The sequence below is a fragment of the Chelon labrosus genome, assembly GCF_963514085.1.
Source record: "Chelon labrosus genome assembly, chromosome: 18".
NCBI classification, from domain to species: Eukaryota; Metazoa; Chordata; class Actinopteri; order Mugiliformes; family Mugilidae; genus Chelon; species Chelon labrosus.
The window spans coordinates 14,983,290-15,008,477 of NC_140351.1; the positions used below are offsets into that span (position 1 = coordinate 14,983,290).

Consider the following 25,188-nt stretch of genomic DNA (forward strand, 5'->3'; position numbering starts at 1 on the left):
GCTTCTTTCTATGAGTTTACGAAGATAGTTAAGAAGCACCACAGCTGCGTGGTGCTGGGGGTGGTGGAAATTCACTCGGAGATGCGAAAAAGGCTCTGGATGTTTTCTGGCTGTCACTGGTAACATTCCTCTTCAGTGTCACTGGGAGTTCAGGCTCCTGGAGGAAACAGACCAGGCTGACAAGGGTGCTGACAAAGGAGGTTCCAGGTGACTGACAAATCTCAGATTCAGGAGGACTCAATGTGGTTTGAGTCCCGCTTCTCGAAAACTTTATCAGCTCTTTGCCGTTGCACAAAAACTAGAGTTTGTCTTGGGAATTTGCCTGACCAGTTTGAATTGGTTTTGTAAAGTTTATTTTAGTATTCCCCATGCTTAGACCGCTGGGGATGTATGTGGCATTGGAGCTGTGGTTTAATTTCTAGCAGTGAATTGAGTGCATTTTGGTATTTCAGTGACTAACTCCAAAGGCACAGCTAAGACAAGGAGTGTGGAATGTCCCGTTTTAACTGGCATACGAGCTTTTTGATCATTTGAACCTTTGAGGATCTGAAGCCTGCCTGTAATGAGCTACCAAATCTTTCTTTGCATGTATTAACAGTTTTGCATTAAACCTTTAGCACTATGTAGAAGATACGCGTTTCTTGCGGAGACGAAATGGAAACATTTTGCTGAATCATCATTTTCTCATCGATACAAACACGTGCAGTAATAAAGTCTCAAGGCATAACTGAAGAATGAGGTGTGTCTCCACATGCAGCTCTGACTGGCGATATCTGTCTTTGTTAATGTTGTAGTAGTGTCCACTTACTCTTGAGGTCCCTTGCTGCTGTTTGCGCAAAAATAAAGGTCCACGCCATAAAGCCAGTGGCGACTATAGGTTCTGTGGGGCTTCAGGCAAAGACGTACATGTGCTTTCCCCTCCTAGTCTAAACTATTCAAGGAGCCCTTAGTGGCGCCAAAGGGAAGCCACCCGGCCCCTTTTCTCATTTTTCTCATGGGGCCCCAGACAGTTGCTTTGTTTGCTTGTCCTGATGGTGCACCCCTGGAGACACCAGTAGTTACTGGTGGTAACAACAAATGTGATTGAATACGACAAGTTACAGAAATTTGAGGGCAGCAAAAGACAAAACAAGACTCTCATTTTATGTCTAAAAAGGCCGCAACAAGGGCAGTTGGACTTGATTTTTCTTGAAAATGTTTCACGTCTTACCGAAGTAGCCTCTTCATTCACATAAGAACGGGAGTTGGGGTTGAAACAGGAGCATGCTCCAATGAATGGTACTCCTTACGACCCATTATCAGCCAGCGACTCCAGTCTGAAGGTGTGAAACTTAAGAGGTTTCACCCCGATTAGAACTGATGAAGCCACTTGATTCAGTGGTCGCATGTAGCTCTTCATCTAACAGCTCACTGTAGCTGTTCCTTCTTGTTTCATCACTGATCTTCTATCAAAAAAAATTTCAAAAGTTTTGTCATTTCTGTGCTTTTCATGTTTACCTGCAGCAGTAGAAAATGTTCAGTTTGCATTAGCAACAGTGTCTGCATTCATATCCGGATATCTGTTTATGCAGATTACATGAGCCGTGACCTTCTGTTGTGAATCCAATAAAACTGGAGTTGGTAGCGCTCCAACTATTTTAGACACAAATTTCATTTTACAAATGAAAAAGACTTTAAAGGTAAGAAGATGTGAAGAAAGATGCTGGCGCCTTGACGCCTGAGTTGATTTACAATTATATATAAAAAAAATAATTATTAATTTTCCGACCGGTCCTACAAGAAACTAGTGCTCGCAAAAGGTTCCTAGGTATGTATGGAATGTGCACAAACCGGCATCGGAGGAATTCATACGTTATCTTGGCTGCAGAGTGGAAGTGTGAAATGTTTTCAGAGCTTCTTGAGTTTCGTGAGTCCTCCAGATTTGTCAAAGTGCAGTACTTACTCGCTGGAGTAGCCCTTTAAGTTTGCAGTGTTTACCTTGCAATCACTGGCAATGTGTACCTGATGCTTTCAGGAAACCGCTCGCCTCCAATAAGAATAAACTGTTTTAACTTAGATGTACTCAACCCGATCCTTTCTTGATATCGTTTATTCGGAGGCAACAACATTAAAAACACTTGGTAATTTGAGAGCATTATTGAAGTAAGGCTATTACAACCTCGACTGATTTTTTTCTGTCAACTTTTAAAGTCAAATGTTAAGAATAAACCCTCCGCACGCCTTGACTTAAAGGCGTTTTGTCTTGCGCGAGATGATAAAGACAAAAATACACAACCTGCTAAATACTGACAGCTAAAAATGGCCCGCCTGCCCATCTTTAAATCCCAGTGACGACCTTCCCCATAGATATAAGTGAGTGTCTGTGATCACTCTGACGTTATCCATGTTGATGGGGTTGATGGTCATCAGGCAGCTCTCAACTGACTTCAAACACGATTATTCAAGGTTGGTTACTTGTCATGATAATTTAAAGGGCTGTTCAAGGTTTATTCGGTCGGAGTTGTGCTTTGAGAAGGGGACTTAAAGTCATCTTTAAAGCCTTGACTTGCTCTTCAGAAATTACTCACTGACACACGTAGAACGTTGTCGTCGTGACTACAAAGGCTCGCCGATACAAAATGAAGTTTGTCTTGTCTTCTTTGTAAAACCATACAATACGCCTGTGAGTGGATCGTCTTAACAACTGCTTTTAATTTTACTTATCCTAGCCGCTCCAAGAAACATGACCCACATGTTTTGAGAACAACAAGGTTTGATATAAAGATTTGGTCTGCCACTAAAGGAAGGATGCTTTCTAAGGTGATTAAAAAGGACTGATCAGACAGCGTGGCTGTCAGATACTCGACTCGACCCTTGCTATCGATCCTCGGAGGCACAAAAACCTGTCGGATCCTTTTTGCTTGTGGATAAGCTCAAAGCCACACTGTGCGGTGTTCCTAATGCCACTAAGAAGGAACTAATATACATATTTGAGTTTTAATATCCGGGTTTCATCTAATAAATCCACTCGCACAGGGAACATTCATATCTATCAAACCGCCTGGGCACTTTGTAATCCAAATAGCATAAACAAGAGGAACATGGAAGCACAAATATTCAAAGTGGTGGTTTGAGCAGGTGTTTTTTACAATTGAGCCACGCTTAGAAAGCTTTGCATAAATCTTGCTAAGCAAAACGTAGATGATAGATGTCTCCTTAGCAACCATTTATCTCGAGCCTAATGACGGACCCGTGGACAGAAAACGCACGAAATACCATTTGGTTCGTCATTGTTTTATTGGTTCAAACTCCCTTTTATGTCGGATGAACTTGTTATTGCTGAGGGATTTTTAATGGAAAATTGGTGGTTTCATTTGTAATGACCGTCACATTAGTTAGCAAGCCACACTGCCATTACACTAAGTGGAAGTATTTCATTTCATCCCATTATTCGCAGCAAAATGCAAATCCCGACGGGGTTTTTGTAACGTAATTCATGCATAAATCGTGCATGTTTTGATCTTTTGATCTGATTTGAATTTTTATCCAATAAACACGACGTGTTTCCCTTTGCTTGTGTTGTTTGTACATATCGGCAGAGATGTGACAGTCGAAATTTGCATGGTTTAAATATTCAATATTTTATAAAGCATTTACAATCGTATTTGGTATTTATGAAAGATGTATGAAATAATGCGAGCGACATGGAGTGCACTAAAATGCTTAAATCCCAGTCCAGTTCAATCAGGATCCCTTTTTATCTCTGAATGGGAAATGCAAGCTATCAACCTCACTTGTGTAATCATTATTTAATCATTGCTAGTGAAATAATCTTGTAAGTCATAAGCCCTCAAGTCATCCTTTATTAAGCCAAGCATTACCTCTAAAACATTTAAGATGTATTTGCTCCCATAGATTATTTGCAGTCTCACATCGTTGCAATTACTCTCTTTTTTTCTTCCAACAGTTACACTCAGACGTGGACAAAGGAGACGGCAAGGTTAAGTATGTGTTATCTGGCGAGGGTGCCACCTCCATCTTCACCATTGATGAGAACACAGGAGACATCCATGCTACGAAGCGTCTCGATCGAGAGGCACAAGCTTACTACACCCTCCAAGCTCAAGCTGTAGACCGACTCACCAATTTACCTGTGGAGCCCAGGTCTGAGTTTGTAGTCAAGGTTCAGGACATCAACGATAATGAACCCAAATTTCTCGATGGACCATACTTGGCAGGTGTACCGGAAATGTCCCCCTTAGGTAAGCCTCCCTGTTTGTCTTAAATAGAATCCCTTAACATAAGACAGTCATTTTCTCTCTCTCTTTTAAACTCTGCCTTACGCTGACTTTCTCTTTGACTTGACTCTCTCCAACATCTGCATTTGATAATTTTCCACCTCACTGATTTCACCCTTCATCTCCTTCATTCCTCTGGTCTGGGGGGGGGGGGGGGGGTTCGGGACGTGTGCAATATTAATTTGGATACCAATGTGTTCACTTTGTAAGTCTGAATATGTGCTAATCACACTGGGCCCAATTTAAACTGCACGGAGCTCTTCTTGTTCATGGACTCCACACAAGTTGAGGTCCATGTCAAATTTCTTTGATTCGGGCAACCTTTGGTCAGTGCATGCAGGTCTTCTGGCTCCTTTTGTCCCTTTAATATGCTGATAAATAAGGAAATGGACTTCTCTGCTATTAACTTTTTTCTAGGCGTTCAAAAACCGTCATTCATTCATTTGTTGAAAGCATGAAGATTCAAATACAGAGATGCCCTTGGAGCTTGACTCAAGGCAAATGCAATTTATTTGTGTAATAGTTTAGTCATTTCCAGGAGACATTTAGAAAAAAATAAAAGAACAGAAAAAAATGACATAAATAAAAGTTACAACAGCCCAATAAAATCTAATTGCAATTAATTATTAAAATAAATATTTTCAAATTCTCAAATCTTCCCAAAGTTCATGTTGATTATTTTAGTAGCATGGTCACTAATGTGAGCTTTGGCTGCTTTAATTAAATTAGTTATTATTTTGAAGTTTAACCTATTTTGTTTTAGCTATCAGACCTTTACTACCTATTTCAGACAGAGCTGTTAGCATGACTGTGGCATAATTTCATGTCTACAGCCATGCTAACACCTCTGTCTGGCTATATTTAATAACACTGGTGTTCTGAGCTAAATGCTAATCTCAGCACGCTAACCTTCTACAAATACTAATGCTGGCACATTGGCGTTGAGCAGTTATAACGATTATCTCATGTAGTTTAGTCTACTGCCATGCTAGCAGCTCTGTCAGGGGTACATTTAGCTACACTGTGGCTTGGGCTAAATGCTAATCTCACCCTATCAATCCTAACCTAGTGGTGCTAAGCAGGTGAGATTTACCAGCATTCCATATTAGCATGTTAGCATAGGAATGCTGGTAAAAATTTGCCATTTAGGAAAGGACAACACAAGTAGCGCTAATGTAAGGACTGTTATACAAAGAAAAATTAGCTGAACCTTAGTTGCACTAGATGAAAATGTAATCACCACCTAAAATACTAGGTATATAATACTAGAGATATTTCATTGGTTGTGAAGATCACCAACAATATTATGATAGGATTTTTCAAATTCCACTGTACAAAAGATGCCATCCTCATAGTGAAAAGTCAAAAATAGTTACCAAAGTCATGATAATTCATTCTCTGAAGATCATAAGTGTCTGTAAGTGTCACGTCACTCACGTCATTTCTATAGCTGGAGCAGCTAAAATGCATTACACACCCCACCATAGCTGTCCTAGGATGTAAGCAATTCATATTCTGTTGATCACGTCAGCATTTGTTACCGCAGATAGATCTGTTTTTAAAAAAAAAACACTTCTGAAGGAAGCCATCATATCAGTCCGTGTCTGTAACTGGCTGCATGGTCAAGATTTCCTCCAAGGTTTCAAACAGGTCCCACTCATGCTCAAAATGCGAGTAAATGCAAATGAGTGACAACAACATCCCGAGGCCATTTAACTTGTATGTTTTGGAGGTGGTCTCCAATTTGGCAAGAGATAGAGAGTGGCCTCCATATTGATAAACCATGGCATGCATTTAGTGTTGTTTATATACTTAAAATACAGTATTTAATAAATGTACCTGCATTTTAAGCTGGTTTATGTTATTTTTGAAAGACAGAGTTTTAGAGTTTTCCAGTTTTCCATTAATGCGGCAGATGTTTATCATTCTGGTCAATGAGATAGTGTCACTGCTGAGCATAACAAGCTGTTTCATGGTGCTTTTACATCAACCAGACTCAGTGTATTGTGCTGTGAAGTCTGATCTGCCTTCATTTAAATATTTATCACTTCACATATGCCTGCAGACCTCTAGGCTTAGAAATGCTGATGAGTGATGCATGTTTTAAAACTCAACCCAAGCAAACTTAAGGTCTGAATCAGACTGAAGGCCAAAGGCATTTTTTTTCCCCCTCAAATTGAGCTTAGAGTTCATGCTGGCCGGTACTTCCAGATAGCCATCTGCCGAAAATGTCTCAGAATAACATCTGATTCAGATGAATACATTTCTTGCCTCCTCATAGTCTTGACACAGTAAGAAGAGACATCCTTAACTCCTTCCAGCTCCTCCCAGGGGTTCCTCAGGCGCTCCAAGGCATGCTGGGAGCTGTGGTCTAATCACAAGTGAGCTGTGACTGGTGGGATGGAGACAAAAATGAAGTTAGGTGTTAAGAAACTGAAAAGATGACCTGAGCTTGTCTTTTGATTAAAAAAAAATAATACAATCCCAAAGTTTGAGATAATTTTAGACCTGAAGAATAGTGTACGTGAAAACACAATTACAGCACAGTGAGAAGTATAACAAGCGTCATTTAGTGCTGGAGGTTGTCTTGACCTGAGACTGTATCCACTAGAGCTAAATGTACTGTCAAAAACGTCACTATAAACACATTGTGCTACCAGTTTACTGTCAGTCCTTAGTCCTTTTCTAGGCACAATTGGACGGAGTCAGTCCCTGTCAGAGCTGCAAGTGGTGTAAAAGTTGTTCGTGATAGCTGAGGTGAGCTGGTGGAGTGAGCTCTTGATTTGTGGTGAGGGTGGTTGATTGTCAGTATATATTAATTGTAGGGTAGGTACCCTGTCTATCCCCCAATTACAACCCGGCAGACCTCTAGAAAATAACCGGTTACAGATAATGAATGAATGGAATTTCAGGCCTCCACCAATATCATATACCAGGGGTTTCATTACTTTATAATTTTTTAAATTTATTATCAAGTCAAGTCGACACCAACTGGTCGCTGATGACCTAACTAATAAGAAGACAGTAGAATGTAATTCTTTGCGACTAAATCTAAAAAATCTATGTGCTCGACCCGAATACTATTCTGAGAACAGACAGCTCAGGTGCTACTTACCGTGTGCTGTAGATATGTATAGCCTGTATAAAAACAGGCTGCAGCTCAGCACCATCAATAGCATTTAATGGAACTCCACAGCGTGTTGTAAGAAAAAAAATGTATTTCTCTGCAGCTAAAGGTCTAATATTTCTGACAATGAAATTCACCAGCAAACTGTTGACGCACAGTGTTTAGTGAAGAAGTTAATCGACTGTTGTCAAGAGCATTTGGACCGTTCCTCTGCTAGCGTTAGCAGATGCCTTTTTTAGATGAGTGTAGTACTTTTGGCGTATTTCAGGACTGACTTACATATTTTGCATGTCATGGTAGTATGGGCTTCCTCTTTTGTGAAGTATTTCCACACACTTGGTGAACCTCTTCTAGTTTGCTGCAATGACCCACCTGTCTTCTCGGAGAAATTTATGTTTTTGTAGTCGACATGATGCCTAAATCGTCATGGCACAGCAGTGAAGTCGACAAACTGACTGTATCATAAGAAATATGGAGAAACACTGAGAGCTAAGAAAAACCTCAATGTCTCAGCCAATCAGCTAGCTCTGGGACTGAAAAATGTCTACATGCCCAACTTTATAGCTGAAATGAACATCTTTACAGCCTGGCACAAGAGACGGTTTTAGGTCTCCATGGCTAATCTCCCCATTCATAATAACTGTACAAGGCTGATTTTTGATTGAATTAAGTTGAATTAAGATTTAAGGTTATCCATAGTTAAGGTAGTGGCCCCTTTGAGTGACAGGTAGGCTCGGTCACAGTTCCCTAGATGTCTGCTAAGTCAGCTGCAGACTTCTGCTCCTCTCATACTCCACCTCTTCACCCAGTTTTTTAATCTATCAGGAGTTGGGCGCTGCCACAATGGCGACGGCCTAAGCCAACAGAATGTGCTTCAAAACTGCTCTTCAGGAAACCCACACAGTCCGCAATCTCATCGCCAGTAAAAGTACGTGTGGTATCACTACAGATGGCAATTAGAAAAGTGTTATGGGTGTTTTAGATTGTTCAAAGTCAAACTGATAATTTCATCTGGCATACAGTGGCACTGGGAGCCGTTCCAAGGGAAGGAGTGCTTCGCTTACAACACAGGCACGGAGATCTCTGAAGGATTACACAGCTGGCTGTCAGCGGGGGGTACAGAGCTCAGGCTTAAGGAACGAAAGGATTAGAGTACAAGGGCTTGGAGTCTTGTGTCCAACGCAAGATAAGACAGCAACTCGGTACATCAACCGCAGAGGAGGGTGCGTTCACACCGCGAGCTCTGAGATGCAGGGTCACACCCGACGCTTTATTTACTTCACCATCTCCTGTGAAGGTCTTCATCACAAGTCGAGAGAACAACAGGAGAATAATGCGTTGCCTCTCTTTGTAAATATATGCTCAAAGCAATTATCAATGCAGTAAAGAACGGGGAAGGGCCAAGCACCTCTTGTCCTCAATAATTCCTTTATAGATGTCTTTAAATCATTAATGGTCACTGCTTTGCACCGCTGATAAATGGGTTCAATTTAGAGCAAATCATGAATTTAATTAATTAAAGTAATTAGAGGCCGTGCTCGTCCATATACGCTGAGACCTTATGGCCTGAGGATCTCTGAAGGCTTTTGTCTTAATCACGGCCCGGGATGTCAAATAAAAGACAAGAAAGCTTGAGGACAGTTGGAGGTGTGACAATCGCGAGGCTTGGCTCTCTCCCGTGGCACAGCACAGCGCAGGGCCAAAGGAACAGTCTGAGGGCTCATTACAAGCATAGAAAATGTAATGTCAACCCAAGGCCACAGCTCTTGAATTTACTACTCACCAGTCCTATATCCAGCTGTCACACTTCCTGTCTAATTCATGAGAGCGGAGATCAAGGATGGGATAGTCATTTAATTCTGGAAATGAAAAAGGCGTTCGGGTTTAGGGAAAGTTGATTTAAATTATTTTTTCCGACGCCACTGGTGGAGGTTCGCTGTCGTTTCTGTTATTATTCATTGTGGGTTATAAATATATGCTCAGGTACACGTGTACAACTTAATACGATCCAATAAAACTGCTCTGCCATAGCAACTATTTATGCAAAGCTCTTAGGGTTCAACGGTTTGAGTGTTTGTCGACACTGTTTTAAAAAAAAAGTACATGTTAATTACAAGTGTTTCCAGTTATTTGGCCTTAACATTAACATGTGTTAGGCTTTAGGATCACCTCCCGGTAGACAATAATGCAGTCCAGTCCAACATCATCATGACCTGACCACTGAAAATAAAACACCTCTAGCTTGTGTTTCAGAATAAGATCTGACTGATCATTTGACTCATGTGACTAAGCAGGTGTTTCACATTCTACAAGATAACCCTCCTTTGTCTGTGGCGCTCGTTGTCGTCGTACAGTCCTTGCTTCATGAATTAGAATAAGTGCCTTATGTCTGTCTTTGTCTCTGAACAGGGTGAAACCTAGGGAGCACTAGCTGACAGAAAAGAATAATCACAAGTTTAACTATTTAAAAATGTGGAAGTCCTCTCTCCATAGTTCCCAAATAATGGCTAGGGTGACTGTTTTTCTTTGACTTTTTGACCTGCTTTATTACAGCTGTTGTATCTTTGCATACACCTATCCCTTCTAAAGACACTATCTTGTTTAATTTCTCCAAACAAGTTCATTTTAATGCATATAATCTGTGTTTTTATTTTATTTATTTTTTTGGTGGCATTTTGAAATCTTCAAATTCGCTCGAGGATTTCACGCAAGCAAACGCATTAAGAACTTTGCAAGGACCGCAAAGACGCGGACACCGAATCCATTGTCGTTTTAAAAGTGTCAAGCGACATCAGCGCGCTCTCTGCGGCTCCTTTCAAAAGTCTTGTAATTAATTTTCAGCTAAATGTGAATTGAACTCTAAGCAATAATCCCCGCTCATCCGAAAACAGCGGGGAGCAGGTGTGAATGTGCATGAACATAATCAACTTAATCAACGCCGGCAGCTCTGAATACTCATGAAGGCATTGCAAAAGGACCGAGCTTAAGCGAAATGTTTAATTATTGATTTTGCTCGTGTACGTAACGGCGTGAATTTATTCATTTCTGGTCGCATTCAAGGAGAAGACGACGGCCCTTCTTCATTTAAAAAACACACACGCGGCTTGTGTTGATACAAAAGTGCTGGTTCACATTCCTCAAAACATACGCAGAGTGAGAGTGCAATCACGAATCCATATTGTTCTCGACATCTGCATGCATGTGCCTGTATGTGTAAGTGGCTGGAGAATACCTGTCACCGCTCCGGATTAAGCATTCCGAGATTTATTTTCATTACTGGAAGATGACAGATGCTGACCGGAGATTTCGGAATTGATTCGCAAACCTGTTTTGTGCACGGAATAAATCCAAAATGTTAAGATCTGATCCCTCACGTCAATAAAGACGGACAAATGTTGAAGGGACACTGACAGGGCAGATGACAGCCTGGTGGAGCAGAAAGAGTCAAATTTCAGGGTGTTCATCATTTTATTTTTTTTATTTTTTTGACATCCAGCTCACTCAGCTGGTGTTACCTTTCATACTGACATTATTATTGTTGGAGCAGGTTATTTGTTGGACTCAGGGGCCAAGCGACCTGCGGAAAACAGTAAAAAAAAAAAGAGAACCTTTAAAAGCTGTGCTCCATCCGAGTCTATATTGAATGTTAATTTACAGCCTCGTCTACCGCATCCAGTGTGATTTTAACTATCAACCTGTAATAGAGATTCAGACGTCGCCCGAGTTCTCTTTCATACCGTCATCCTTTGACCTTGGTGTTTTAAACTACCTGTAATATAACCTGTCATGACTAAGAGGTGATGATATAATCTAGGTGTCCTTCTACAACCGGCCTGGTGATAACTTCTCCAGCTTCACCAAGCTTTTTTTTTTTTTTTTTCTCCCATTATATTGTTCCCATCCAGGGCCAGAGCCTGTTAATTCTGCTTTATGGCCAGAATGGAGGACTCTAATCTTCAATTTCCATGATCACTTCATTCTGTAAAAGCCTGTAAAATACACCTCATGTTAGAATGTGAGATTTTTATTAGGATGTTTGCTTCAAAGTAAAATATCACCAACCTGTAAGAGAGCACTTTTCGTCAAATGCTACGGTGTGAGCTTGGGCTTCGCCAGATATGTGCCGCTAGTCATTAAAGTGAAATACTCAAGCGTCAACCACTTATTCATGTGACAAACTGGAAAAGCCACATACGTGGGTTTTTCTTCAAGGTTGTTTTAACAATGTCTGCTGTTGATGATTTCACCGCTGCCAAGTCTGGGACTACAGTAGACGTCAGCTTTAAGACCAGCACTGACGCACAGTCTAACTGCAGACAGTAGCCTCAAATGTAATGCTTGTTTGTGTTAATACAGCAATTTATTAACTCACTTTTCCTTCCCATTATCAGATGGATATGAAGTCTTTGACCTGAAATTACTTTGCCTTAAAATAAATCTGTACCCGTTAAATGAGTCCAGTTGAAGCTACAAGGCTCATTTACACCATAATGAATGACCTATTGAAATTGATTGGCGCTGATTATGTTTTCTCTGTGAAATCTTCAGACACATTCCTACCTTACTTTGCGAGCCACGGCTGTCACATCGAGTCACATCAGCCACGTTCAGTCGGTGCGTTTAAAGGGATGTGCAGTGGGGAGTCATGTCTTATGTCGCCTCTTCTGCCTCGCAGGAAGTGTGGGAGAGGACAAAACTGTACTGCACGCAGAGACAACAGTTGTCAGTTGTCAGCAGAGTTCACAGTTGAGTTTAAAAACAAATTTCCTTCTTGTAGGTTGAGAGGAGGTTTGGGGACTCGGGGGCATGGCTGCACACCATTATAAAATCATGCTCTCATAGCTCTAGTTTTATAACTTCATCGGCAGCGCTCCGCTGCATAAAATCAGTTTTGTCCTGAGAGTGGTGTGACATGACAAAATTTCTCTGCTGGCTTAAAATATATATACCACTTATTATACACTATGTTCAGATTCCTCCTCGTCTATCAAACCATAGCCGCTGTCATTAGCTGCCTTGGTTCAGTAGCTGATAGCTGGTTGATGGCGGCGTGTTAGCGAACAGATGTGCCCATTATGTCGTGCTAATACATGAAATTGGACTTGTTGTTTTTAATTAACTATATAATTAGTTTGTTTATTTAAAAACATGCAACACAACAGATGTACTGCAATATAGTGTGTGTATAGGGTTTCTAGATGAAGCTTATTTGCATCAGCTCTTGTTAGGCTTTTAAATCTAGCTAATGGCTAAATAGATAAGAGATTACTCGAGAATTTGGATAAACACAGCAACAATATGTATTTTACACGACTGTGCACATGTGTTACAGTGTTTTTCACAGTGTAGACACTGCTTTAAGAATTAAATAGAAGTTCCTACATGACAGTTATAGCAGTAGCTTGACTGGTAGCTTAGCCTGCTAGCTTTCCAGATTGTTGTTTGACCACAGATTTGAGCTATGACCAAGCCATCTCTTTAAACTTTCCATACTGAACCGGATTACATCCTGGATTAAAATAGTACTGCAATAATATGGAAATAATATAATCATATAAAAATGTAGTTTGTGTTGTAGTTAACTGCCGCATGGCTCAGCAGCGCTGTTCTTGGGGGTGTGGTTTACGAAGGGCGGGAGTTGCTATGGAGACATGAAAGAGTTACTTTAAATCTGATCCCTGGGAGAAGAACTGACCAATGAGAAAAGAGAACATAACCCTTTGGTTTCTGATTGGTCTGTTGGCATGTCTTCTGACTAATCTAGAACATTATTTGCAGTCAGCAGATTTTAAAGGAAGGGGACACTTTAAAAGCTTTGTAATTAATGAAACTGTAAGTGGCTTGCTGAGGTTTTGTACATTGACACCTTGAACTGATAATTATCAGACAATTATGTGTGTCATATGTGTTTTAATGTGTTCAGTTTTTGATATATATTTTTTTATTAATTCTGAAAGGGATCGTACCAAATACCAGCATCTATGACAACTAAACCGCTGAGAGTTGGGTTCCAGGCCCAGTTTTCTCGACAGATAACACTGTTTTGATTAAATTTACATTTGATCGATTTTCAGAGGAGTAAAGTTCGTCCATCCAGCTAGCGTACTTAAACCAGAGTACCTGTATACTGGGCACTAACTCTAAAATTTGACAAAGCATCCTAGACAGAAAACACTCACGATGTTGCCGCAGTCCTTGTCTGTCGCCTTCAGATATGATTTTATGCAATCATACAATTTCCCTTCTTCAGAACTCCCTAGAAGCGGACCCTAAATCAGTAATTGGATGGTTTGCCATCTGTGCTCGCTAACACAGATCGCAACAAAGATTTATATGAAAAAGAAAGAACGGAATAAAAAGAATTTACCCAACTGTCATTTTCTAAATCTTTGTGTCATAAAAGTCTTTAATCTAGGGTTTTATCGAGCCCTAATAATTAATTCCAGCGTCCTCTGATAACATTGTTAGAGGGGGAACTATAACTAAAAATTTTACTTTCTAAAAACCTGTTATACTTTTTGATCACTTTAATGGATAATAGGGATTTGGCTTTGCCTTTTTTTGTCGGTGTCAAGTGTCTCTTTACCTTTAACAGATGAGTTGCAAACCCGGTGTTTGAAGTTGCCAGAAAAGGCTGCTTCTCACTGATCTGTGCGTGGCAAATGCAAACAATAGCAACAAAATGATCTTTAAAGGGTAGGAGTTACACTTTAATTCAACCGCAGCGTCCCAGCAAATTATGGCAAATTAAAGGGCTATTTGCAGCTTCTGAGGCCAAGAGAAAGGACACAGCACGTGTCAGAGCTTCTGTTTCTGCTAAAGATTTCGGTGAAAATCTGTTCAAACTCACTTCAGACATTTTGTATAAAAATTAAGCAGAAAAACCAAACAGCACTTCCAACAAAAGAAGACAATTGCAGAGACTAATGAGATCGTTTGCTGCCTTACAAAATGATATTTCCATTTTTTCTCTTTTGCCTCCTGCTTTCAAGTTGAATTGGTCACACGCTCTGTTGATATGATGGCTATTTCCACATTTAGCTCTGTTTGACTTGGCTTCTGGATGTTGTCTTGGAAACTAATGAAGGGCTGTCTGCCCACAGGAACCATGGTAGTGCAAGTGGCAGCCACAGATGCAGATGACCCGACATATGGGAACAGTGCCAGGGTGGTCTACAGCATCATCCACGGACAGCCTTACTTCTCGGTGGAGCCAAAGACGGGTAGGTGCAGAGAAATTCAGCCATTTCACGACAATGGTTTGTATTCTGTGAACAGATGTGGCATCAGTCATTTTATTTTTTGAATATAAACAATCATCTACCATTGTCGAAATATCTCAGATTTTATTTTTTAGTCAATAGTTTTGTCTGAGTTCTTAACATTGAAGTGGGCTCATTTAGAAATGCTAATGTCACACAATTCATTTCTTTCATATCAAGACTTGGTGACCGATCAGCTACATAGTTGTGTTGTATTACCAGCCAGTGGCAGTCTTGTCCAGTCAAACCTAATGAAGCAGAGTTTTTCCTCTTTCTCAATTTTACCGTAAATATTTTGGGGCTTACAAGAGTACTCTACCCATTCAGTGAGTGCTCTGACATGGTCAAGCTTTATCAGTTCTTTTTTACTTTCAAAACCTGGCACTGACATTACCTAGACAAAACTAGACTGCTGATGGTTGTGTTAGAAATTCAGGCATTTTATACTAGTAGTGGCTAAAGTAGACTCAAGCCTTAACGAACATACACATAGGAGGAGCAGCGACATAGCAGAAAGAATATTAATAAAATTCAGCAAGCTGTAGCAATGATAGGTGTGAAAACCTTTGGTAGCATCAAGTGGGCGAGTACCAAGTTGAACTACACACAAGCGCGATTGTTGTCACAACCGGTGGGAGCCTTTTCAACGGCTGAATAACATGTGACGCAAGCACGGGGTTCCCCAAATGTTTACCGCAGCGAAACACCCTTGAGTGCCTTGGTTCCTACCTCCCAAATTCACCATGCTGATAGCGGGCTTGGAGCGTCGGGTGAACCCATGTGGAGCGGTGGCGGCACTGACAGTATTTTCTTGCGATGACAGCAAGAACACCTAGCTCTGTCCATACGCTATGGACAACAATTTTGTATAGTTTGAGGTAGGAAATATACGTCAAGGCAACCGGATCTTGGAATATCCACTAGCAAAGCGATGTGCAACGAGGTAATCCCTTCATATATTGGCAGGGCTTGACCCCGAAGAGTTATGATTATGTGATGAAATCCCTCTTAAAATTAAGATTTAGTATGACCATGTCGTGAAATGTTCTGTTTACGCCTGGTCTTTGTAACTTCTGACAAAAAGTGGCCGCTGTGGCAATTCAATTATGGGACAAAATTGAATTTTTTTTTCCATTTCCCAAGGCTTTCTTAAGTCACTTTCTATAAAAACATCTCTGCCAGGTGACCTGACTGAGAGCCGAGGGGATGCAATCCAGCAGGCCGGAAACATCATACATGTCTCCTGGGGAGGATACGCTCTGCATTTTCACCTTTATTTAAAAGCATACCGTGTAGGGACTGACTATAAGTCTGTCAACAAGTCCTAACAGACTGTTACGTGATATGCACCTTAACCATCTGACTATCAATAGTGCAGCTTTAAGCATTACTTACTCACAGTGCATGTTGGAGTTATATATAATTATACCATTTAAAAAAAAATGTCATGAAGATTTCAAGAAAGAAAATAATACTCTGAGAAAAGGGTTAAAATAAACTGCAACACAAGATGTGAGGTAGTTTGTTGACTCGTGGGCCGTTTTATCCCTGAGAAAGTGCAGCAGCAGTCCTCGCTACATCTTCATAGCCGGCTCATTAGCAGCTGGCCTGCCGAGGCTCGACTACTTCAAGCAAAGCACTCGTGCAGGAAAAGAGGAAAATATGGGCCATCCCATAATATTAGGCTTCATCCTCTGCTTTCGAGAGCAACACATACACACATGCTGCAATTTTATGAATGCGCTTCTAATTCATGAAGTGGTGAAAGCCACTGCATTGCGGGGATTTATGTCGCTTATTTTTCACGCTCTGGCAGACACAGAAATAAGAGCGACGCTCGACAAAACAAACTCTGCTGTGACCTGTAAGGTTCACTGTAAACATTCAATAAGCCTAACCACCAGAGGAAAATGGAGCATTCAAGAAAAATGAGTGTATATCATAAGAAAGGAAATGACTTCATACTGTGTTGGCAATATGGATGTGGTGTCTGAGGGGGAAAATATGTTGTGAATATCAAAATTCATCAACACATTTAGCAGTGAAGCCTGCACAGTACCACTGAATCTCTATGTTGTTTTTCTCTTCCTGGAGACCTTCGACTAATGAAGCCTCCCGCTGGAGCTTTCATTAGCGAACATTTCCATGTTACCATGTTTTTGGGCGAACATTTACATGTTTTATACAGTCTAAATGAAAAAGTTCCTCTGGATACTATTTAAGTTTCAGCAGTTCCACTGGGACCTCTCTGAGCCTGTTAATGTTTGATTATAAGTGAAGTTCCTTAGAAGCCAAAACTTCTGCGGGCTAATTAATGTGTTAAAACGCTCTGATCACCTTCCCTAAGATGAGTTTGGAGCTTCTGGAATTTAAACTTCAATGCTTTCTCCGTAATGAACGCAGCTGGTGATCAAGTGTCTGACATCCGTGGATGTTGGTTGATCTGGTACTTCGCCAGCCTTTAAGTCAAAAAATAACTGACCCTCAAATATTGCACAGATTAACTTGTACTGATGATTTAGATGTCATCGTCACAACAAGCCAACACTTTAAAGCTTTTACAATAAAAGTGAAGCTAGCTGAAGACCAAATGTAAATTTATATGCCTTGACATCCATTAAACCTGAAGGGTCTGATTTTAATGGCGACTTGTGGGCAGCACAACAAGCTGTAAGCACAGTATGAACGTCTCCACTTGTAATGACAGTATGGTGAGTGTGTTGGGGATCAATTGCCTATTCACATTTCCAGCAGTTACAGCAGAGTTTCTTAATTTTGCCAGATTAAGTCCAAACGGTAACTTCCTTTTAGCTCAGATGTGGTCTTCACCATCTCCTAAGGGAACTATCTTGACGTTTAGATGCTAAATGCTAAACTATGTTCAATAGATATTCACTGTTGTTTTGTGCTGATCATGTAGAATGCAACTGTCTTTATTAAGTTAAGTGAAAAGAGTTGAATTTATATTAGATTTTAGTATTGTCTATGGACCAATTGTGAATATTCAGATGTAGAAACTCCAGCAAAGCGTACACAAATGCTACAATAGTCCACGTCACTAACAACAACAAAGAACCACTGAACTGGCTAGCCTTTTCCCACTCTACAACATTAAACGGACCATGTCCCCAGCCTTGAAAGACATAACCTACAACAATTTGTAGAGGCACTCTTCTTTTACCTCCGCTTTGTTCTCCACCACCATCTCTTGAGGTGTAAAATATCTAGTTCTTTAGCTGATAAACTTAATGTTTCCCTTCTGGCCGCAGACATTGTCTTTGTAAATTTGTCTATTTGGTGCTGAGCGGGTATTCTAAACACATTGTGGGGGTTCTTTGGACACCAAATTGGTGTTAAGGGGGCATAAAAAGGAAGTTCCTTACAAAAATAGTGTTGCATCTGCCAAGTGATTCTTCAGTTTAAGCATGAAAAGTTGCTTAGTGCAGCTTTAAGCATAAAGCTTAAACCACCGAGAGTACACAGATAAATCCCACAATGGTGCTCTTTCTGTAGGACAATGGCTGGTTTATTAACCTGTCAAACAAACACACACACTCTCCGAAATGTGCGCCCAGATACAGCCCTTGGGCCCCTGCCAGCGCCTCTGCTTTCTGCTGCCCGTCTCTGTCTGACCACAACTGATTATACTTGGCTCTCTTTCCATTCATGTTGAAGGTGATCGGATCTCACGGTTATGAGATGCAATATTGGTGTCAGAGCTGAATAGCGGGGATGGCCGTCAGAGAGGTACCGCTCCATGTGGGACTCAATGCCGGGAAGCATGAAGCATGTTCTTTTGCTTGACAGGGGTAACCTTAATAACAGCCTACAGCAAAAATATGACTTATAGAAAACTAACTTGTGTCAAGAGGGAATTCTGTACTCAATTTATAGCAGCATTGTTAGTGTCAAAAAGTCTCTGTTGGTTCGTTGAAATGTCTTGATTTTATTTTTATTTTTTTGCATTTTTCCCCCTTACAGTATATTGCTCCCTGTAAAAGAGATGTCTGTAATTGAGAGAAATATTAGGAAGAGTTCACTCTGTTACCTTTGGGCTCATCTTCATTTACTTACCTTTCAAGAAGAACATCCTTGGGGAAATAAAAATGTATGCTACTAAAATGCTCCACTGGTCTCCTGTAAAACTCAATTCCGTTGTGTCATCAGCTCTGAGCGCTGTCGCACCTCGTTACAGACTTGCCACTTTTTGTATTTATTGTGTCTTTTAGTGATTTATTTTTTTCATTGAATTCATTTGAAGACTCTCTGCAGTTGCTCCTGAGAAAGTTATATTTTGAGAGCTTTAAAAATCAGATTCATTTATCGCATAATGCCCGGCAGAAACATCAAAAACGGGCTCAGGACTGATTGGAATTTGACCGCTCGCCTCTGGCTGTTCAGCGATTAAGAAAGTTTGCCAGAACAATTGTACCCATCGATAACTACTGAATGAGACTTCATGAGACTAATGCCAATTAGAGTGAGAGCAGACATTTACTTAAGTGGTGTTCAACCAGCATGTCTGTCCCATAAAGTCCCCATTATTCTCATATCATGTTTTTTTTAGACTTTCAGCTCAATGACCAGAGCTCGTACTTTCACAGCTTCAGCTGACAATTTTCATTAAGCTAAGTGGGTTCTTTAAATCCAAAGGTTGATATTTCAAAGCCTTAATGGGTTATGATTACTTCCTCTAAGTGGCCTGTGTTCGTCTACAGTTGATACTAACCAGAGTTAACTCCATATTTAAGTACATTTGTACAGAGTGCGTAATGTACACATTGTGAAGACGGATGAGACAATGCAAAGAGATGTTGACAAATGCCAGTCTACATGCTTTTTGTGTTTGTGCTGAGTGTCGTCCTCGGATCTTAAGAGTGACGGTCGCTTACATGTAGACATTTATTTGCATCTTGACGCAATTTACTGTTTCTGATTTGGCTTGTTGTACAAGCATATGCTTGTACAACAATTATCTTGCCTTCTTTGAAAGATCTATGTATCTAAAACATGTTGGTATTTCCCAAATGACTTAATAATATTCTTCTTAAAGATACAGCGAAAAATGTCTGTCTCCCCCTACTGGCATGAAGAGTACTTACACATGACGTATGCCTACAGTCCACACCACCAGTAATCTGTGTCTGTCCTTGCTGTTGATCACTTTTTTTTTTTAGACCTATACATATTTTAAACCTTCCTCTGAAGTTGATTCTTTGTTTGGCGCAACAGATATTTTTGTCGGATGCTTCTTAGATTCCACGTCGTTGGTCTAGACTGCCGAGGTGATGACTTCATAGAACTCAAGTTACATTTGTAACTTTAGTTTTGCTGCGATATGTTCCCCACTGGCCCATGTCTATCACTGTTTGCTCTTCCCTTCAGCTCTTGGTTGGCAAAGGCTTAAACGTAACAGAAGTTAATTTACGTACATGTAAAAGTCTCACACTATAGCTTTTAAGATAAAAGGGTAAAGTCATACGATGACCCCTTTCCAGCTGGGCACACTCAGCAGGAGCTTGTAGTGGCTCGTGTTAGCCAGCTTTAGATGAACAAGTTCACTTACTTCCTGATTTTTTTTTTTCTGTGCTGCTGGTATAATATTAGCATTTAGCATATTTTCAATTACCACTTGTTGCCACTTGAGGCTGCTAGCAAACATTATACCCTCACTCTAATGGAAGTTGGAGGATACATTGATCAGCTGTATAAAACTCAGTCAGCCACGAAATTGATACCGTAATTAGTCTTTGTGTTGGGGACAAAATAACATGAAGGAAAATACAGTCCAATACAAAAAGGAATGCAAACTGTGGTCTCAGAAAGGTGCATGGAATAAACTCTTGTTGAACACTATAAACAAGGAATTGGCATTTTTGGATTTCACAAAAAGTAGCTTGCTGAGGATAAAATCTGATAAACTGCGAACAAGTCCTGTTTGAACAAGAACCACTTTGTACACGAGTGGCATGTTTGCAATAAGAAATAAAATAAGCAACGCAAATGTTGTGAAGTCAGCGAACAGTGTTGTGTTAGTACTTCTTCAAGTTACCCTAAATCCTACAGGTATTAATAGTGTGCGCTGCTGCCGCCTTAACAAACTGGATGTTGATGGGTCCACATTGTTTGTGTTAATAGTTAGTTTTTAACATATTGTCAATACCATGTATCTTACAGAGCGCACTCTGGGGGTGACACTAGCTTTTAGACAGCAGCCCAGGATTGAGTGTTGTGGGATGAGCATTGTTCTTCTGTCTTTGTAAGTTACTAATTAGTCCCATTTGCAGCACACGCCTGGGCCATAGCGGAGCCTGACTTTGACAAAGTGCCTGAGCTGAAATACACTCTAAGCTCCACGCTGCAATACTGCACGAGCGATTAAGTGGCAGGGGGCTAATGGTAGGGGGGAGGAGGATACGTGTGACCCGGTGTTAGGTGGGTAACATCCTGGCTCTCTTTCGTCTAACAAGTCTCTTTACTCTGGTTCTTAATCCCAAATTGAATCTACAAGGTGCCCTTGGGAAAAGTACTTAATCCAGAATAGCTCCAATAACTTCCACGCAGTGCATAATGTGGGCCAAATACATACGTTGCTGCGCCTAAAGGTGCTCAGTGAAGGCGGCATTTTGTAATATATATTGATTGATAGCTTGTAGTTTAGTTTGAAGGTGAAGCTGGAATGGTAATGCCATTCAGGACTGTGTTCTAATTGATGGCAAGCTCAAGGAGGTTTGAACAGCTGCCTCCAGCTCCATACACCCTGGCGATATGGCGAGTCCTTTAGAGATAATTATCCGTGCACATTAACGTTGCTAAGCATGCATGCGTGGAAACCTCAGTGGCTGGAATAACAAGGGAGGAACTCGGTTAGTAGGAAAGGCCAGGTGTCTGTAAGAGAGGATTAATTGCATTCTGAGGGGGGAATTTAGGATGTTACACGGCGCGCCTCCCAAAACAACGCAAGAATGACATCTGAATATGACAGGCGCCCAGGTGATAGATGCCTTCACGGACTGGGCTCCGTCTCTCGTCGGACTAAGAATCTAATTAAAGTGAAATCGCTCAAATAAAAGTAAAGGCCATGTCCGTTCTTTGTGTACTCTATACCCGTGAAATTTGGACACTGAGGTCAGGAGGAGAGGGGTTTGCAGTGGTCAGGCAGTGATTAAGAAATTAATATGGCCTTTCAAAAAAAAATCCCAAAAAATCAAAGTCCCGTACGTGCCTTTCTCTGCCCTCTTCTTTAAAAAGTGTTGTGTGTCGCTGCTGAGGCTTTGCGCCGCTTTCTTGTTGTGGTGACTGCACTAAATCGAGAACATTACAGCTGAAGGCTAGATATAAATCTGGCTGCCTCCTGCTGTTCTGACAGGTAATATAGAGAGAGGGGTTCAATTTTTTTTAATTCTAATCACAAACAACACACACACACAAACACGCCCGATCGTGTGCGCAGACAAACACATTTCCTCCATTTCAGCTTAACATTACGAATGAATGGGTCCTGTGCTCTGTGACGTGTTGAACGTAATGATATTTTCCCGTACGGCACTGGTCTTTTGTACTGTGGCATCATGTGGTCCTTTCACACCCTCAGATCCCTGGGTAGGTATGCTGACCCGTGATTAGAGCATGATGCTTGAATGTCACTCAGTAATAAACTACCCGGGCTGCAGGTTTTATTCCCTGTTTGTATGGCCTGTTTTTGTGTTATGGGATCTCCTCCTTGTAAGCAGACCGCCTGAGGGTTCAGCAAATCACATCCTGCACCCTTCATGTTTAAGTTTTCATCACCTTCATCAGTACCTCTCATAGCTGCGCGCAGAGCCAGAGGGTTCCTCCAAAGTCTGCACTTTTATTTCCTCCTCACAAGACAAATGTCAAGTATCTGGGCTTTAGCAGGGAGCACGGCCCACCCGTCTGCCGCCAGTGGTGTGGAGACAGCTAGATAAATGCGCGGCTACAATGCGTCTGGCTTTCACCGGAGGCAAGGAGTCGCGGCGCAATGCGAGGCCGCGCCGTGATAGCGACAGAAGGATTTTAATCATCGCCTCTCCCCAGGAATGACACCAGCGCCGCACGGGGTAACAGAGATAGAGAGCGAGGGGGCTGGCACCCAGCAGACAAACAACAGCCTCGCAACATCGCCGCGTGGATTAGCGGTGTCGCTCGGTGAGAAGTATGTGTGCTTCTGGCCAGGCAGGAGGAGAGACATGTTTTCTTTTTTATTTCTTTTTTTTTTTTTTTTTTTCTTTTCAGCTTGCTGGAATCAGGATTCATGGCATCATTAACCACAGCCAATATCTCTCAGGATTCAACACACCAAGCTGATATTAAATAAGTATATCAGTTGTGTGTGATTCCTATCTTTGCTTTAGTGGGAGCATACATTTGCCTCACCGCTGGCTGCGCAAACTTAACATATTTTTATTTCACCTTTTGGCAGCCATCCATAGCAGCTGGTATTATAATCCCACCATTATCCGGCTTCCTCCTCAGCTTTAAAGATGCCTTCTTCAAGTCTAGACATGCATGCTTTGTCCCTATGGTGATGTTGCATTGAGCGGAGGACAGAAAACTTTTCTTCTGCCCGTGTCTTGCTAGTTAGTATTTAGGGAGCCTCGCTGGATTGAAGGCTTCGAGTAACCTTTCTGATGCAACTCAGTAAACAGAGTTCATAGGTGTCCCTGTAGCAGGCACCAGAGCAGTGGTGGTGCTCTTTAATTGGCTACAAGGTTACACCGTGGGAGAAGCAACAGAGAAGTGATGAATGGATGGATGGAGGCAGGATGTAAGGGATAAGCAGAGCAGATGGGTGAATATCCACACAGATAGACGGCTAAATTTTCAGCATAAAAGCACGAGGAAATAAAAAAATAAAAAAAGACATGGCATGTTTTGACTTTGTCATCGAGGCTTAACCAAAGGACAGAAAAGGCAGCTGTGTTTTCCCTCAGTGCTAGGTGCATGACAATGTCCCAGTGTTCATTATTGGATGCGGGGCTGGAATGGCGTATTGTGTGGAGCATCAGCTAAAGATTATTGTTCTATTGACCGCTGTCATCCCACTGTAAGCCCACCAGCAAGGGCTTTCGAGAAAAGGAGAGGACCACTCACTATAATTTCACTAACTGAGCCATTTACTTTGAACAGCCAATAACCGTTTTCAGCTGGTGTGACTGTAATGACATTAATAAAGGATGGCAGAGACAGAGAGAGAAAATTAAACACTTAATGGAATTGTTTGTTTTCAAGTACGGCCGTGACTGACGGTCAAAAGGCGTCTTAATTTTTCCTCTTGAAGTCTTTTGACCCACTTTTCTTGATTTGTTTGTCCTTCCTCCTTTGTTTCAGGTCTGAGGTGAATTATAAATTCTGTGTGTCTGTGTCTGTGTGCGTGTGTGTGCGCTTGTACTTCTATTCTCCAGAGAACCATTTTTGAAATCTTTGCTCAAGGACGCAAGGATGAGGATTAGTTGAGGCATGCTCTGATGAGAGTTGTAGTTTTATTAAAGGAGGAGAAGGTTTGTGAGCATGGCATTTTACCTTAGCCCTGGGCATCCAAATGATGCTGTGTGCATAAAATAAAAAGCACCTGCCATAACGCATAATCATCTTAGTGACAACAGTAGACATCTGTCGATGATAGCCATCCATAAATCCTGAGTTAAATCACATTTTCAGTATCAAAACCAATACTTTTTCTTCATGCCTGTTTAAGGCACCACAACATTTCATGGTTCTGATGAGCTGAGAGCGTCAACAAAACCATCAAACAATCTCTATAAACAGATATGGTATCTGCATATGAGTATGTAGAATATGTAGGCAAGATTAATACTATTGAACCATCTCACTGGAGAGGGCTTTGCTTGCATGCAGGTGGAGTGTCTAAAACAGAAGTGACTGGACATGTTTAAGTTCTTGAAGATGTTTCAACAAACCATCCAAATGGCTTCCTTAGCTCTGATGAAAAAGCTACTTGTTTTAACCATCGCATGACCAGGATGAAAGAGAATTTTCACAAACTCAGTGTGGAAAGCAAACCCTCTTTCATACCCTTTGGCACTTAAAGGGGAACTACTGTTTTTTTTACAACCTGGATCTTATTTCTGGCATAAAATACGATCGTTTACTCACCCATGTAACTTTTGTGTAATTTGTAGTCATTCAGGAGATATTTAGATCTACACATATCCATATCGTGGGAGTGACTGGGGCACCGAAACGCAGCCTCTAAATTACGCATTATCTGCTGCGAAACTCTTTAATTTCACCAATATTTTATCGTACGCTAGTGCTATTCTCCGTTGAGTCCGGAGTTACCTGTTATCATGATCCTGGGTCTGTAGACTGACCTGCAAACCCTGGATGATGTCTTCTGATCTGGATGATGTCATCTCTGAGCGTGGCGCTCACCCGCGACAGTCGGCTTGTTTACCTGTAATTCGCTACTGCTAGTTTTTTGCAACATGGCTGAATATCTTTCCAATTCTGAGGTTGTGGACAAACCATAGCAGTATAT

The 25,188-nt window shown here is 41.2% G+C and overlaps 1 protein-coding gene across 2 annotated transcripts in view; it reads left to right on the top strand.

Moving 5' to 3' along the window:
• LOC311503458 (cadherin-7-like) overlaps positions 1–25,188 on the top strand; it is a gene marked incomplete at both ends in the record, with an annotated part of 102,970 nt that overhangs the window by 34,209 nt on the left and 43,573 nt on the right. For both annotated transcript variants that reach the window (XM_084566183.1, XM_084566184.1), the window contains 2 exons: positions 3,947–4,241; positions 14,508–14,627. In XM_084566183.1, coding sequence (XP_084422309.1) covers positions 3,947–4,241; positions 14,508–14,627 — 415 coding nt within the window. The remainder of the gene's footprint in view (positions 1–3,946; positions 4,242–14,507; positions 14,628–25,188) is intronic.